We start from the raw sequence: 16,075 nt of genomic DNA, 5'->3' as shown, positions 1-16,075 counted from the left end.
CACAAGGTAAATGCCCGGTAGCTGGTGGCAAAGCTGTGCCTGACATCACGTGTACTGGCATCTCCTAGTGTTACCAGCGGTTGAAAAGAGAAAAGCACTCAGTACCTCCCTCCATACCCTATATAACCTACTGGAGGAGAGCGATATAGGAGTAGCGTGATTTTCATGGATTTTCATGGATCTAAGTCAACATTAAAATCAAACATATCTATCCCTAATGCACTGCCTACATCTTGCAGGTCTTTTTTTAAAACAAAAAGCTAAGGTAATTTTGTACTTTTGAGTTTAAATTGACAACAGTATTGTGGAGTTTGTTGGCTTTGAACTTACCCAACTCAAATTGATCTGAGAGGTTTCCACACGCCTGCCGAATTTCTTCACTGCCCCAACCCAAGGGGTACAACGCACAGCCGGATCCAATCAGCAGCCCTGTAGAGAAAACACAGTGAAATCATGAGGTTCTGCCTTCTTGGGCTTGCTTGCATTTGTCTGCCAATACAACCAGCAATATCAAAGTCTATATTTGACAAATAGAGGGAGGCAGTGACCGTTAATGCCTATTAATGAAGAGGTCCTCAAAGTTACCTTTAGTTATAAATTATTACAAAACTAAATAAAAACACATATCAGCCATATCATCATTATATTGCATTATCAAGGAGATCGTGTGAGGAGGGACAAAGTCTAGTAAATTGGTGTATGGAATCTACATAACGCCAACTGCGGCTAATTCTTTTTGCTCTTACCAAGCAAGTTAAATAAACTTTTGACACTTGCAAGGTAGCATTAAAAGTCGATGCCAGGATTTAATCAGGTGAAGCAAGTTGGTCTAATTAGAAATGTTTAGAAAGGACCAATCTGGTCCAATTTAGCCTCCCCTTTATTTCAGCCAAGAGAGGTGGGTGGCTACAAAACTGATGGATTGTTTTGCTGTTGGGTTACAGCTTTTGTGTTACGTTGGGAAGTAACACCTCATCTCATCCTTAGAGTAAAGCAGAATTTTATTTAGTACCCAGAAGAGCAAGATTTTTGTTAGATTTTTGTTTATTTTCACTTGCTCCTTGTGATTTTTCCTCAATTTTTTTTAGAGAAGGGATACTCTTTCATTACACTGACGCTGAACACTCTCAGCCACACTGCTGCACACTCACTGACTGCACTCTGCTCCACCGGCACACACTCCCACTGACCGCTGTTTGCCTCACTAATGAAAACTATGATACATGGTGGAATCACCAGGTGAAGAAAGGAGAGGGGTCTAGGTACCAGCTCAAACAGAGCCAATCTAGTAGATAGGGTAAAACATTAGAGCACCCTATTCTTTCCCGGTCATTTTATGGGATGTGGCTGCAGTCAGCATACCAACACATGGGGTAACCTTTGCTCCCTTACTGCCCATTTGGCCAGAGGTCCTAGACAACAACAGGTCAGTCCACCTAAGAGAAAAGTCTAACATCCATAACAAACACTAAAAGATGCTGGACACATAGCCACATTAATAAAGTAAGGATAATAATCACACCAGGTACACTGGGGACATTTTAATGCAATTGTATAAAAAACAAACATAGTAGCCAACATTATATTCTAGGCCTTTAGGGCAGAATGGGGATTTGTGGTTGTGTTATATGGGCGCTCATTAATTAACCAAATTAGGACACATGCCCTACTGAGTTAAATATGTATTTTTTCTCAAATTCAATAATATATGATTTAAAGGTGGTACAAAAATATTGTCTGAGAATTTTTACAAATGATTTAACCCATTTCAGATACTTTTGTGGGATTTAAAGCCAAAAAACAAATTATAGAGATAATTAGGAAGGTTTCATAGGATGCTTCTAGGGCCAAATAGTGAATTGGGGCCTCAGTCAGCGAAGTGTCTCCAGAGAATGAGGACACCTGGTGACCTTAAAGAATGAATAACTAAAATTTTTGATAAGCTATGCAAAACGTGTGAAAGGCAGTCACCTTCATTTGAATAATATCAGGCATGCATGTTTAAGACACCATAATTACCAGTACCATCTAAAGTAACACTGTATATGCAGACGGGTGATAATTAGGCTTACATGAATAGTAAGTGAAGCCAGAAACACAAGCCAAGCAGAAGAATGGATCCTGCAATCACTAATTTCACAGTTCTAAAGCAGAATACTTAAAATGCCCAAACCAGTGCTGAAAAATGTGGCACCCAAACAAAGCCATCTGTTGTATGTCAACACCACCACACAAGTGTCTGCTCTCACCTCCCAAGGAGAGCATACATAGTGATCATAAGATATCAAGAGAGAGGATTTACTGGCAGCGACATTACAAAGATATAACCAAATGAACTTCCCTCACTCCAAGGAACATAAAGATAATTGAAAATAATTATGTCAGTCGCAACAGTTTCATAGAAACAGTTGTCACAAGAAAGCTAGGTACACAGAGAGATAAGGAAGTAATTAAAATCATGTCTTGGGTTTCTATACGTAGAGGCTGTTATATAAAGGCTGCGAGTTACAGAAACGCTTCACTTTTTTAAGAAATAAAACTACTCTACATAGCGACAAAAGAGGGAAAGAAACGTACAAACATTTCGGGCAATGATGGCAGGTTTATATCAGACGCTTCACGTAAAATAAGAGAGGAAGCTAGAAAGATACGTTTTTCTCAAATGCATATTACTATAGAAACATAGATAGAATGTTTCAACGGATAAGAACCATTCGGCCCATCTAGTCTGCCCAAACGCTGAATACTTTCCGTAGTCCCTGGTTTTACCTTATGTTAAATGTTTCTATCATATCCCCCTGTCACGTCTTTCTTTCAGGCTATATTTGTTAAGATCCTTTAACCTGTCCTGGTAAGGTTTATCTTGTAATCCATAAACCATTTTAGTAGCCCTTCTCTGCACTTTCTCCAACGTATCTATATCCTTCTGGAGATCCGGTCTCCAGTACTGTACACAATACTCCAAGTGAGGTCTCACCAGTGATCTGTACAGCGGCATGAGCTCTTCCCTCTTCCTACTGCTAATGCCTCTCGCTATACAACCAAGCATTCTGCTTGCATTACCTGCTGCTCTACTGCATTGTCTACCTACCTTTAAATCCTCCGAAATAAATTTCCCTAAATCCCTTTCCTCACACATTGAGGTTAGGAGTATATCAGATATTCTATGCCCTTGAGTCTTTATGCTACACCTTGCACTTAACCACATTAAAGTCCAGTCACCACAGCTCTGACCATTTGTATAGTTTACCTAAATCATTTGCCATTCGACTTGTCTGAGAGCTTGCAGGAGAACACTTTAGCTCCAGTATCCCTTTGAATTATAAAAGGTCAACACCTATGAGCCTTTTCTGCAAGAACACGTGAGCTTGCCCTGCTTGCTGCAAAGTTAAATCTGTGAGGTTACTCTTTAATAACTTTCCTCAAATTAATTATGCAGCACACAGGGTCAGTTCATGATGTGAAGCTCACCGGGGCATGCCCTTTGTAATGCCTAAAGAGGTGAACTCTCTGCAAATTCCCAACTTACCAATGCACATCTCAGCTCTGGAATTTCAAAGAATGCATTATGGCTGGAGACAGAAATTTCGACAGAGTTCTAGATCAGACTGCTGACCTTGAGAGAAGGGCACAAGCCAGGTCTTGGAGAGCATCATTTCGCCAGTGGAAGCACTATGTACAAACCGATTTCTCCTGACTTTTACAGACATTAGTGTCCCCAGTATATAATTGGTATGAGTGCACAGCACCCCACCACATAAATCTTCAGCCATGAATGATTACAGTAGCATGAACACAGAGCACTCAGATTCCGATACAATTTCTTCACATTACAAGGGGACTCCGTGTAATAAGAAAAGGAAGCAGAAGCCATGACCTGTGGGATGGCCGGCTGACAGTAAGTGCAGATGATAGATCCATGTGATTAACTCCAAGCAAGGGCTTCAGGTGGCTAATAAAGGAAGGGAATTATAAAGGAGTTATGGTTATTGTGAATAGAAAACATCTGTTATCTGCTGTCAGGTATAATGCTTCCCCACATTTGGCACTATACATTTCAGACACATTTCTACACCCCATATAAAAGCAATCAAGGATCGTTCAATATGACAAAAATATATACAATGCTTGTGATAAATTAGACCAAAACTAGAAATCACACATTTTTCCTGTTTGAGAAATTATTGCTTTGATTGCAGTAAGGTGACAAGATCTGTAAATCCTTAGATCTGTATAGATTATACAATAGAGCTATATCCCAAACTGCGTTTAACATAGGCACATTAAAGAAGCAGTTCTACTTAGACAAAACATTAAGGCACATCGTTTATAGATTTATATTAAGTAAATAGATCTGTCATTGTATTTTTTCCTCTCAACATTTAATATCGCATAGACAAAGCCGGGGAGCTTCCAGATATGCCCATGAGTGCCTGCTTTTGTGGTACATGATCATAATTTTCCAGGGAAAGTTTAATAGATAAGACAAAAGTTTACATGGTTAAAGAATTATTTGCAAGAAGGGTTGGGGTATTCAGCGATACCAGGGATGATGTTTAAAATGCCATTTTTAGCTAAAATGAATAAATGCTACATAATTCACAAAATTTCTAAATGCTGCTTCCCGTGTTTCCAAATCTCCAGTTTTACACTATAATATTGTTCAAAACAAGATAAAATTAATGTACTTTTTTGAAGAATATGTCTAAAAAGTTCAGAAGAAAAAAATATTTGGATATTTTATGCTGGTATCTGTTGCTTTGCTTCCAAAAATATATTAAAAAAAAAAACACTTTTTCTTCTTCCTTTCATAAAGCAAAAACACATTTCATCTCCTACAAGCAGACAATACCAATCTAGACAATCTAAGGCCTCAAAGGATTTTAATGAACTGATCCACATTCTTTAGAGGCTTTTACAAAGTAACTGAAGATCTTGGTAACTCGCTCTAGGCTAGAGGCACTTTAACACCTATCTCGACACCAGTGTAAGCCTTTTTAGGCTATGAATTGGAAAGTGCACATTCAAATGACATCCAACATTAACCCTTCATAACATAGATACATAGTACTTACTCCATGATTTGTTTTCACAAGTTTTACCTAACTTGCAAAAACCTGCTTATGTTTTTATATTTTAAGAACTTTCACAAGTGCGGTAAAAAGATTATTTCATTTTTTCAGTGTTAGAGTATAGCATCACATCTCTGAGCTATATTACTTATATATTACATTATCTTTGTCATTTTTCCGCTAGTTTTCAGCACCACAATGCAGTCCCGCTATTAGTTCATGCTGTAACACTTCTTTTTCTCTATTTAAAAACCCCCAACATTACAAATCCCAAAGAGGGGCACCTTTGCTGTAGGGATGTGTGGCTAAAGGCATGCTTAAGGGAGTTTTACCAAGTCTTTTTAAGCGATCTATTGATGTAAGTGGGTAAGGTATTTAACTATTTATTTGATTAATAATGCATTTTATTTATACAATTTTACTTTGTAAAGATTAGTAGATTTTTCTATATGCATTACTGGGGCATTTATGGGTGTAGAACACGGTGATACCACACATACCTAGCAATCAGCCGGAGCTCTTAGGAAATGGTAAATCTCTGAGTGGGGGCAGAGAGCTTTTGGTTCCAAAGAGGGACTATCCCTCCCAAAATGGGACACTTGGAAGGTGTTATCTTCATGGTATTATCAGACAACACTTGTACCTCTAGCAACTAGAAGCTGCTGACAACCATGCAACTTACATCACTATCTGAGTGTGGAGAATAGCTGGAAGCTCTGACACTAACACAGTGGACACTTTGTGGTGGTTCGGAAAATGACTAAAAAACATGTAGTCAAAGAAACAAAATTCCTGAATCCATAAGCAAAGTTCTAAAAAGATTATCTCATTCATTCATTCTTGACCTGTTTCGGACAGGCGTCACTCCTAGAGATATGGCAAACGGCTATTCTAAGATCTTCACCCGGCAATTCCTCTACATTTCACACACTCTGCTACTTTTGTTACTGGACATGCGCATATCGTGTAATCTGTCTGCTCTGATCACTAATGCTTGTTGTGAATGTGTATAAATAACCGTGCGATGTGCTGTTAGAAAAATGCTTATGTAATCATAAATATTATTGCTGACAAAGACAGTAGAAAATGTCTAGTCTATGATATATCACGAGTTGCGCCAACATATCTACTAAGAGGCGTAACCTGCTTAAAAAGTAACCAATCAGAATGATGCATGCTATTAGAAGCAGATAAGAAATATAAGAAGTTATATAAACCATGTAATCCAAATACGTAATTAGACAACGCTTCGACTTTTGTGTGTTGTGTGCCTTGTCTCGATTATGCGCATAATCTAAATAAAGGAAATAACTTTTTCTGAGGAGAATTCGACCATTAATTCAACCAACATGTGCTAATGAATAGGTTTGTGAATTTTCCAGCCAGAGGTCACCACTAGCCAAGACTCACGAGCCAAACTCATTCACATTCGGACCCCATAGGTGTGATTTGTGGCCCCAGATGGCACTCCGCCAAGCTCAAGCTTATACTGGTTTGTCCAGCTTTACTGCTAATGTTTTAACGTTTTCATTTACCGACTACACTTTAAAACACACATTCAACCTAAAAAATTCTTTAACCGAACTGGACGTATCCTTGACACCAGGTAGAGAGATTTAGTGTATTAATTTCTCCTATAAAATAAGCATTCATTTTCAGTCATTTCCTTTGCATCATAAACTTTCCTAATATTTAAATTGAGAAAAAATACAATGTAATACATATTTCTTACATCATTAAATGTAATTTACGTTATTAAACAGAATACTTAACGACATACATTTTCATAACAGCTTAAAAAATTAAATGTTTAATGGGAAAAAAGAACAATGAGAGAACCATATAAAAGTTTTAAAAATTAAATGTTAAATTGTCTTCACAAAGAAATCCGCTTAATATAAATTAATGGTATGGGAGGAAACATTTATTTTATGAATCTATATATACCCTGCAAAGCGATAACACTGTTCTAACACAACGTCGCACTAATTAGAATCAATGTATTAATTTTCAGTCTGACTCCTTTGCCTTCAACAGTAAAATGAATCATAGGCTTTTACATACACAATGCCCTGTTCAGGACAGAAACTGTATCCAAAAAAAAGAGAATTTATATAGACAAAAATGGAAAACTTGTGGTAATTGCAGGTAAAAATCTTCACTTCAGGTGGCAAACCCAGCTAGACAGTTCTGGCACATAAAGACCAAAAAGGCAACACACAAAGGATCTAAATTCCATTTTATTCTAGATGCCTGATAGCTATATGCAAAGTCACCATACCTGGGAGCTTCCCAAGGTAGACTACCTGGAGCTCTTCCTCTTCTGGGAGAGTAGCTTAATCAGGGGTGGGGCTAGCTGCATGTGGGGGCAGGGCTTGACTCAGAGAGCCAAGTGGGCTAGGAAGAAAGAGAGGAAGTGTGTGTGTGTGTGTGGATGGCCAGAGGCTGCTCTCCAGCTCGGAGAAAGAGGAAAGTGACCCAAAGACCCTGGGAAGCAGCGCTTCACCCAAAGAATGTGGGTAATTAAACTCAGAAGTTCAACACCTTAAAATAAGAGCAGCCCAGGGGCCAAAATTCCCTCGCTACACTTGCCAGCAACCCTGCATAATATTGGTGGATTTCGCATGACATCACTTCTCCTGGATTGTATAGTACGGCCAGGAGCAAAGAAATGAAGTACGACTTCAAATGTAAGTTGGTCCTTAAAATACACTTAAGAAGCACGTAAATGTTTGCAAACCTTCAAAGAGATTTGATGAAGTTGATTCTTTTCATTCTAAGTTAAAAAGTACCGTATATTCCTTTTTGCGCAAAAGTCAAGTCAGTTATATGAAAAGGGGGACTTTTTGTAAGCCTGATGACATCTTAGTGAACTCAGAGCTAAAAAAGATAATAATGTCAAGATAAATGTATTGTTAATTAGTATGTTTTTTTTTGAACTTACATATGAATCTTGCAAATAATAAACTTATTTTCAAATTTTAATTTAATCTGGAGAAAGGAAAGAAAATTAAAGCAATAAAAATTGTGAAAATACATGATATGTCTCCTAAATGTAGTTAGTTCCTTTCTTTAACTAGTTGATTCAATGCACAGTACATATACACAGTGAAAAGCATAGAAAAAAGTAATTTTTAAAAAATAATTATTACTCACATGGACAAACGTTGATTAAAATAGGTCACATCAGCAGTATTTGTGCTTCTTTGTGTTTGCTTTAGATCTGTGCAGCTTCAGTAATTTAATCCTTAAGGTTTGACTAATCCAACATAGAAGCAGATTTCCTATTGACATTGAATGCCTGCAACCAAGCACTCGCTATCTCTTAGGACAGGGTGGTCCCAACGCAAGGTTCTTTTCAAAGCACTGAGAAAGTCTGCCCAGTTCAAACATGCCTCAAAGCGGCAGAGGATCTGGGCAAACATTTCACTTTAGAAGGGGAATTTGTAAAACCTAAAGAATATGAGATGAAAGAAGCACATTTTAGCCCCTTCACATCGTCATGTCACTTGGCAAAGTTCCATTCTCCAAATGCAGAGCTATTAAAACGTTGTGACTGTGGAAACTCATTAATTCCATGAAAAGAACCAGGGGGAAAGCAGGGAAAATCTCATACAGATGAAACTCGAGTGTCATTGCCAAGATGGTGATTAATTGACTTGCTCTGGCAATCAAAGGGTAAATAAATGGAGTTCATTTTTTTTTCCAGGGTCGAAGGAAGAATGGATTTTCCAGATGTTGTAATCAGCCTAATAGTTTGAGTGCCAAAGAGTCACGCAAAATATCGCAGTCCCACTGGCACACAGGCGTTGCCGAGAAAAGTATATTTTTTAACTCCGGGGTTCTAACATGCAAAAAGTCAATTATGACAACAATCTTTGTTCATTTCTCAGAGAGACGGTATCAAGCTGCCTGCTTTTATCACTTCACAACATCCTTTCAAGATGCCACACAGGGAATTTGGCTCCTAATTTTCTGCCAGTCCTTCGCTTTCAGGCATGTTTGATTTGCTTTGATATGAGCAAAATTGCAGGACTGTCAGACCTAGAGAGGAGTGACTTCTCTGAGGTGACGCCAATGAAATATTGATACAATTTGCCTCTTAAACAAAACCTGAATATGTATTCCTGGAAATATTTTCCATTCTACAAAATCCTATCTCACAGCTTTTTCTTAAGTGGGCTTTAGATTGCACTTAAAGGGGTAGTCTATCCTAATTTAAACAGAACTCAGAAATAAACTATGATTTTATTCGTATCATCTTCCTTCAAATCCAAATCCAAATCCAGAATAGAAATATATATAATCAAATATAAGGAAAAATGAATTAAGATGCCGAGTTCCAGCTATGTATTAAGCAAATTGCATGTGACCTGTATGTATTAATAGCGCCTTTCACCTTTGTCTTCACTGTTCAGTTTCATTATACTGGAGGTCTTGCCAATAGAATAGAAATACATTTTTATGCTCTTTTCTTTTCTAGTTCTAGTTTCTGCATAATATATATTTTTCAGGCGGCTGCATATCATCTACTTGTTGTGTCACAGCCCAGGCAAAAATCCTCTGACGTCCAACCATTTTTTATACTTTATATGGTCTTATGTTTTAACACAATTATTATGTGTTTACACAAATTAATTTTTAAATCTATTTTGTTGTTTTCCTTGTTGTTTCATCTTAAGATTACTGTAGGCTTTAGGGTTGAGGAACACTGTGGTACTCTCATATAAAATAGGGAGGTCTGCATGTCTGGGAACTTCACAGGTCAGTTAGCGGGAGCTCTCCTACTTCTAGGCGAGTAACTATGTGAGGACGGGGCTAGTCTCAGAGTGACTTTGTTCGGATGAAATGTGGGCATGGACCAGCGTTCTCCTGTGCGGAAAACTGACCCAGAGACTAGTTCAAACCCAAAGAGCGATCAAGTATGTGTAAATAAAGACATATATATATATATGCAGTTCCCAGGTATGGAGATCTGCCCCTGGTAAAAGCCCCAAGGACTGCCACCACTTTGGACCTGTCTCCCAAGGGAGTATATAGTGCCCAACACCCAGGGCCGGCCGAAGACTTAACGCCGCCTGGGGCGAAGTTTAAAATGCCCCCCCTTCCAAACGCCGGGGGGGGGCAGCATTTTAAACTTCGCCGACGCCATAATCTACCCCCCCCCGGTACTTACCTTTAAACAGTCCTGCGGCGAGTCTCCCTGCTCTGCCACGGTGCCGGCTTGTAATGCTGAGCGCCGGAAATTGACGTCACTTCCGGCGCTCTGCATTATAAGCCGGCACCGAGACCGAACAGGGAGACTCGCTGCAGAGGAGAGAGAGAGAGGGGCGCCGAGCGGGTAAGCGAAAACCACTCGGTGCCCCTCTCTCTCCTCCGCTTCAAAAAAAAAAAAAAAAAAAAAGCGCTTGTTTTGCCCCAGTCGGCTCCATTGTAGGGCCGGCCCTGCCAACACCTCTCTAATTTAGTCGCCTGAGATGCCTGGTGCTAAGCCCGGTCCTGATCCATGTAGGAGCAGACTATTAGCACTAGCATAAAAAAAACAGGCCAGTGTGATGTCCACGGCAGGAGGTATTGGCAATACTAACCTATATTCCTTTATAATAATAAAAAAAAATCCATGGGACTTTTGCTTTAAATAGAGCAACTTTTCAGGATAAACAAACCATTTTAACGTTATACTGCTTTAATAGAAAAAGATCTAAATGTTCAGGTAGACAGGCTATGAAATTGTTATGAGTTATCACTGCAGTTCGATTTGGCACTGAGAGGACAGTGGAGTTTAATATTGTGACAGTCTATAAAAATCAATAATATCGAAGGCAATTTTGTGGGCAAGGTTATTAAGCCCACGCAAAGAGAACAAGAAAAATACACATTACACAAAATTGCCTAAACTATGTTCTGGCACCTCAACTAAATTATTAAAACGTGAAATAGATAAATGTCAAAGTTTTACTAACAAATTCTTTGTTTGTTTTTTAATCTATTGATTTCTGGTACAATAAATAAGATTAAACACTAAGCAGACTTAAAACAAGTGACCAAGTAGGATTTGGAAGTGATAATGTTAAAGTATAATGGATTTGTAAATTACGATATAATTGTGTATAAATTTAAAAGACCTGATAAAATAATGCCAAATATTTCATAACAACTGAGAGTGTTAGTTTACATCTATAAGGAATCCATATTAACATAGCTGATTAAAAATATATGCTAATCTGGGCGCCCTCTTGGTAAGAAACCATGTAACGTGGCCTCTATTTATTTTGATAACTCAGCATAACTCGTAACCTCACTTTAATGCTCATTTGCTTATCAAAGAGACACTTAAGCATCATATGGACACCAAAGGTTACCTTTAAATTCATGTTCATGCAAATGCATGGAGAGGTTTATCAGAATCCCCTCTTTGCGTTTGCCCCTATCTTCTTGGCGTGCTTACCCGTGTGTATGCGCGGTATACTCAATGCCAGCTAGTTCTAGCGGTGGCTCTAATAGGGCCCCCTGCGAATATGGAGAAAATCGCTCCCACTGATTTCAATGGGAACACTTTAATCCTAGTGACTGCAGTTGGTGGGGCTGTATGAGATATTGCATACACTACAATATAAAATATGTATACAATAACACATATGACTCCTTATTGGAGTTAAACTGTGAATTATGTAGAAATACTATAGCGAATTCTCTTTTCGGGTTAACTGTGCATTTTTTTCCCCCATCTAACAAGTGAAGACATTCTCATTGAAGATATCCTGAACCAGGACATCATCCTATATAATATATTAATGTATTATAATAAGTTTATATCATATAGTTTCAAGGGTAAAATGCAATATTTCTGGTCTACATGTATTATTAAATAAGGTTTATGTGTATTTTAACTATAGTAAAATATATTATACTGTGTGTTTCTGTATATATATATTTTTTTTATATATTGTGCGTGTGTTTATATGTTTGTGTTAGCAGAAAAAATGTGTTTCTGAAGGACCTTTCACATTAAAATGTAATGGATTCAGATTTGCGAAAAAGTAGCATATTTCTGAAAACACCCTAGTTTTATGTTTATTTCCACCAGAAAATCTGCACTACCATAAAATGTTGCTGGCGTAATCACAACATGGCAGAGCTAAGCTACACACAATACTTTTACTATTAGGATAAAATCAGCACATAAAATATAGTAATATATTTTTAATTTCAAGCGCCAAAGTGTCATACCTCATCTAAACAGGAATTTGCTTTGGTTGATTAACTAATCTTCACAGGCTACAAACCATGCTTTTTAGTTTTCAATATATAAATAAAAGATAATAATAATGATTAATTGAAATATGGTTTAAAAGTGCATACTGAACTTCACACTCGCAATAGGGCCACATAGGAAATATGTACCTGTTCTTAAGGGGCCCACTTTGTCAGCTACGTGGCTGGCACTTCAGGGGTTAATCTCTGCAAGTAGCCCATTGGACATAGCCTGTAAACCATCCTATGGCTGCATTAACCATCTACCCTTTATTTCACCAGCCGACTGAGCAGCTATGAGTGTAAAGAAACATTTGCCAAGCCTAGGAGTTCATCAGGATTACTTAAAGGTGCTGTTCTACATCGCTCTCTGTATATAAATTAACTTTTTAGCTTCCCTCTGAAGGTTTAATCAACACAGTAAAATTAAAGATTTTTTTGCTTGTTTTCTAAGGCTGATTGGTGTTTTCGGCAAGAATTCTGAACGCCTAAAACATTTTTGGGGCATCTAACAGCACAAGGGCAAGGACAAGGACTGTATCACGACAGCCTTCTGCCTAGACTAGTGCTGCAGGCCGTTACTAAACCCAAGTGCAGTCTGACTTGGTAGCAAGTAACAGATAGTTGCTAAGTAAACAGGCGCATTGGGTATCATTCTAGTTTCATGGATTGTCTACTATGCCTCCACATAAATTCAACATGGCGGATGCCAACAGATATTAGGAGTAGGCTGATCTCCAGCCAGATTCCGTGGGTCCAGTCTTACTATCCTTTACACCACTGGCTTCCCAGGCATTGCAGGCTTCTTTATGGTCCAACTCACTGGGGTCATCAATGTTATAAGGATCTGGGACAAACTGGTTTATAAACACATACTACACCCTCCATTGTGTGTTATTAGTTGAAGCAGTCTGTGTTTGGCTATTGTAGTAACTTAGTAAAATATCAGATGAAGTTTAATGACCAATATATACAGAAATCCAAGTAATTCCAGAAGGTTCACATACTTTTTCCTGCAACTGTGTACTCCTACACAATTTCTACGCAATGCCTAGTTTATTTGGCACTCTGGTGTCTTCTACTCACTATATTAGTATAATGATTACAGAACTTAAAGAGTTTTTACACCAACTCACTGGAAATATATGGCATTGATCCACTCATATGTAAGCATTAAGAGAACCTTAATTACCTCTAAAAATAGCTATTTTCCCTTGACAATTAGAGCATAATGATTGATTTCCCATGACAATCTGAACATACCATATCATTGTTAATGCAGCAGTGTTTACAAAAGAGTAATGGAAACATTAATGACACAGTAGGGAGCCCATTATAGAAGATCTTTGCAATAAGTCCCTAAACAATGGTTCTTTAATATGGTCAAGCCAAAGAAAAGAATATCTTTAATGCATGTCTGACTCTTTTCCAAAATTCTATATCTTACAGTTTAGTACACTACATAAGCTCATGTAAAAGTGTTCAAAGGGTTAGTCTTGTCCCCTAAACACATTTTGGAATCAATTTTGAATGGATTTTATTGCACGCAAATATGTGTATACGTTGCTATTGGAGTAAGAAAGACTTCCTGAAAAGCAGGAAGTGTTCATAAGTACACTTCCTGCTCACATTCCATAGGGTTCATATGGAAGTCAATGGGAAAGCCCACTGCTAATCACATATACACTATAGCTAATCACATATACACTAGCTGAATCCTGACAATTGAGTGAGTGGGTTACAATCCGCAATCTGGGTAGATCTCCATTTTAACAAGTTTACACTATTGGAGCCTTAACTGGTGCCATTGCATCTCTTCCCTCACACTGTGAGTTTGAGATATGACATCATGTCCCTGTGCTCAGCATAGAGGTGGTGAGGCACGATAAACAATCCAAGAGGCACTGACTTGTGCAACATAAATACACCACTGGGAATGACAAATACTGGATACACTATCCATTTGTTGCACTCAATAATTCATCAAGACAATCATATTTACGACATATCTTATTTAATAGCGCAACACAGTCAACTAACTCAATTTTTTGACAGGAAGATATCAGACCACATGGCAACTAACGTTATACTAAGTGCAAGTGACAGAACCCACCAACTGGAAACCCTTGGAGCATTCTCCAAAACTTCAAAGCTTTTGAAAAACATGTACATTTTCCGCAAGAGATCAGGAAGCATAAAGCAGTAGAAATAATTCAATGTGACTAATTCTGTGAAAATAAATACTTGCTAATTAGTATGTGATGATGGAAATGAAGTTCCACATACAAATGAAGATCAAAGACAAGATTCTACTAATATTATTTAATCATAATGTAATTTACTAGACATATTAAATCATTAAAAAGTGCAGCTGTCAGTTCAAAATATAACAGTAATGAAAAATTGCAGTCTTGATGTCAATAAGCAAGACATTAAAAAAATCAGATAAATCAGATCAGGGACATTTTTATTTCACCCTTTCTCTTCTTATTGCTATAACCTGTACAGGGCCTATTCACTAACCCCGGGCTTAGGTCATGGAGGCAACACTGGGGCTATGTGCATATCACTACTTATCAAAGTCTTGTGTAGTGGATATGATTGGATGGGTTTCAAACAGATAAATAATTACATTCTTAAACATAATGACCTCAGTGGCCAAGGATTCTACCGTACCCTCCTCACTGATGAAACAACATTTCACCCATAGACTCTGGATGAAACCTGGTAGCTTCTTATCTCTGGCTAGTGATGTATATAGTCTTTTCAGCTTGCTGGACTGGTCATACGAAGAGTTATTGAAATTAAATATCTGTAATACTGGATACCATTCTGCATTTAGTTGTGAAAATGCCAAATATCAGTGACCTCATATTAAAGGATAACGTGCCGTTGACCAACCCTGTGTATTTTTGTAACAAGTTCTACTGGAAAAGGAAGAAACATTTAGGGGAAAATGTTTTTCACGACATAAGGAAAACCACATCCACAACATTTTTGTGCACATAACAGTAAAAACTACCCAAATACTGAACATATTTGAAGTAAAATAAGTATCTCGCAAAGTTTGTGTTTTATTTAATTATTTTTTAAAATTGTTCAGGCCAGGATAAAATGGTTGAACTGCTTAATTGTAATTGTTAATTGTGTAACAGGCCAACGAGAGTGGTTCCCATATACTTTTATAATCATGGTTTCCCTAGATCTACATTCTGGAAATTCACCATATTGTAATAATGTCTAAAGTCCCGTCAATAATTACTGTAGTTTTTATCTTCTCTGTCTATAGCTGCTATATATAATGTTCCAATGGCACTGGGTCAAGCCAACTACACTTGTTTTATCCATACAAAGCCTATTCTAGAAAGACTCTGGAAACATCTATATATATAGGGGAACTGTCACTACTACATTGTTTAGCATAACTACATTTGATAACACTACCTGCATCTTGTGATTTTTGTTTTTCCAATAGGTATACTTATTTTGCAGATATTAGTTTGCAAATGTAGCTATCTAGAAGCTGAGATCAGTGTCTGAATGCTGTGGCATAATTAACAGTACTAGATCAATACCTTACCTTGAATTTCTCTCTTTTCACCATCCCCTCCCACCATTCACAGGTTGTCTGAGCCAATTAACAACAATCAGAAACTTAACAAGGGGGTGATAACTTAATAGAGATACTAATGATCCTGAGAAGAGGGAATTACAATGTCTGCTTTTGATATAGAATTTCCATACAGTGA

The 16,075-nt window shown here is 37.7% G+C and overlaps 1 protein-coding gene across 1 annotated transcript in view; it reads right to left on the bottom strand.

The window, feature by feature from the left end:
• LHFPL6 (LHFPL tetraspan subfamily member 6) overlaps positions 1-16,075 on the bottom strand; it is a 67,473-nt gene that overhangs the window by 9,429 nt on the left and 41,969 nt on the right. The window contains exon 3 of the mRNA XM_053456336.1: positions 331-429. Coding sequence (XP_053312311.1) covers positions 331-429 — 99 coding nt within the window. The remainder of the gene's footprint in view (positions 1-330; positions 430-16,075) is intronic.

This window comes from Spea bombifrons, chromosome 2 (assembly GCF_027358695.1).
Source record: "Spea bombifrons isolate aSpeBom1 chromosome 2, aSpeBom1.2.pri, whole genome shotgun sequence".
Classification (NCBI taxonomy): Eukaryota; Metazoa; Chordata; class Amphibia; order Anura; family Pelobatidae; genus Spea; species Spea bombifrons.
The sequence above is the reverse complement of the archived record's forward strand: the minus strand, read 5'-3'. Positions and strand labels throughout refer to the sequence as shown.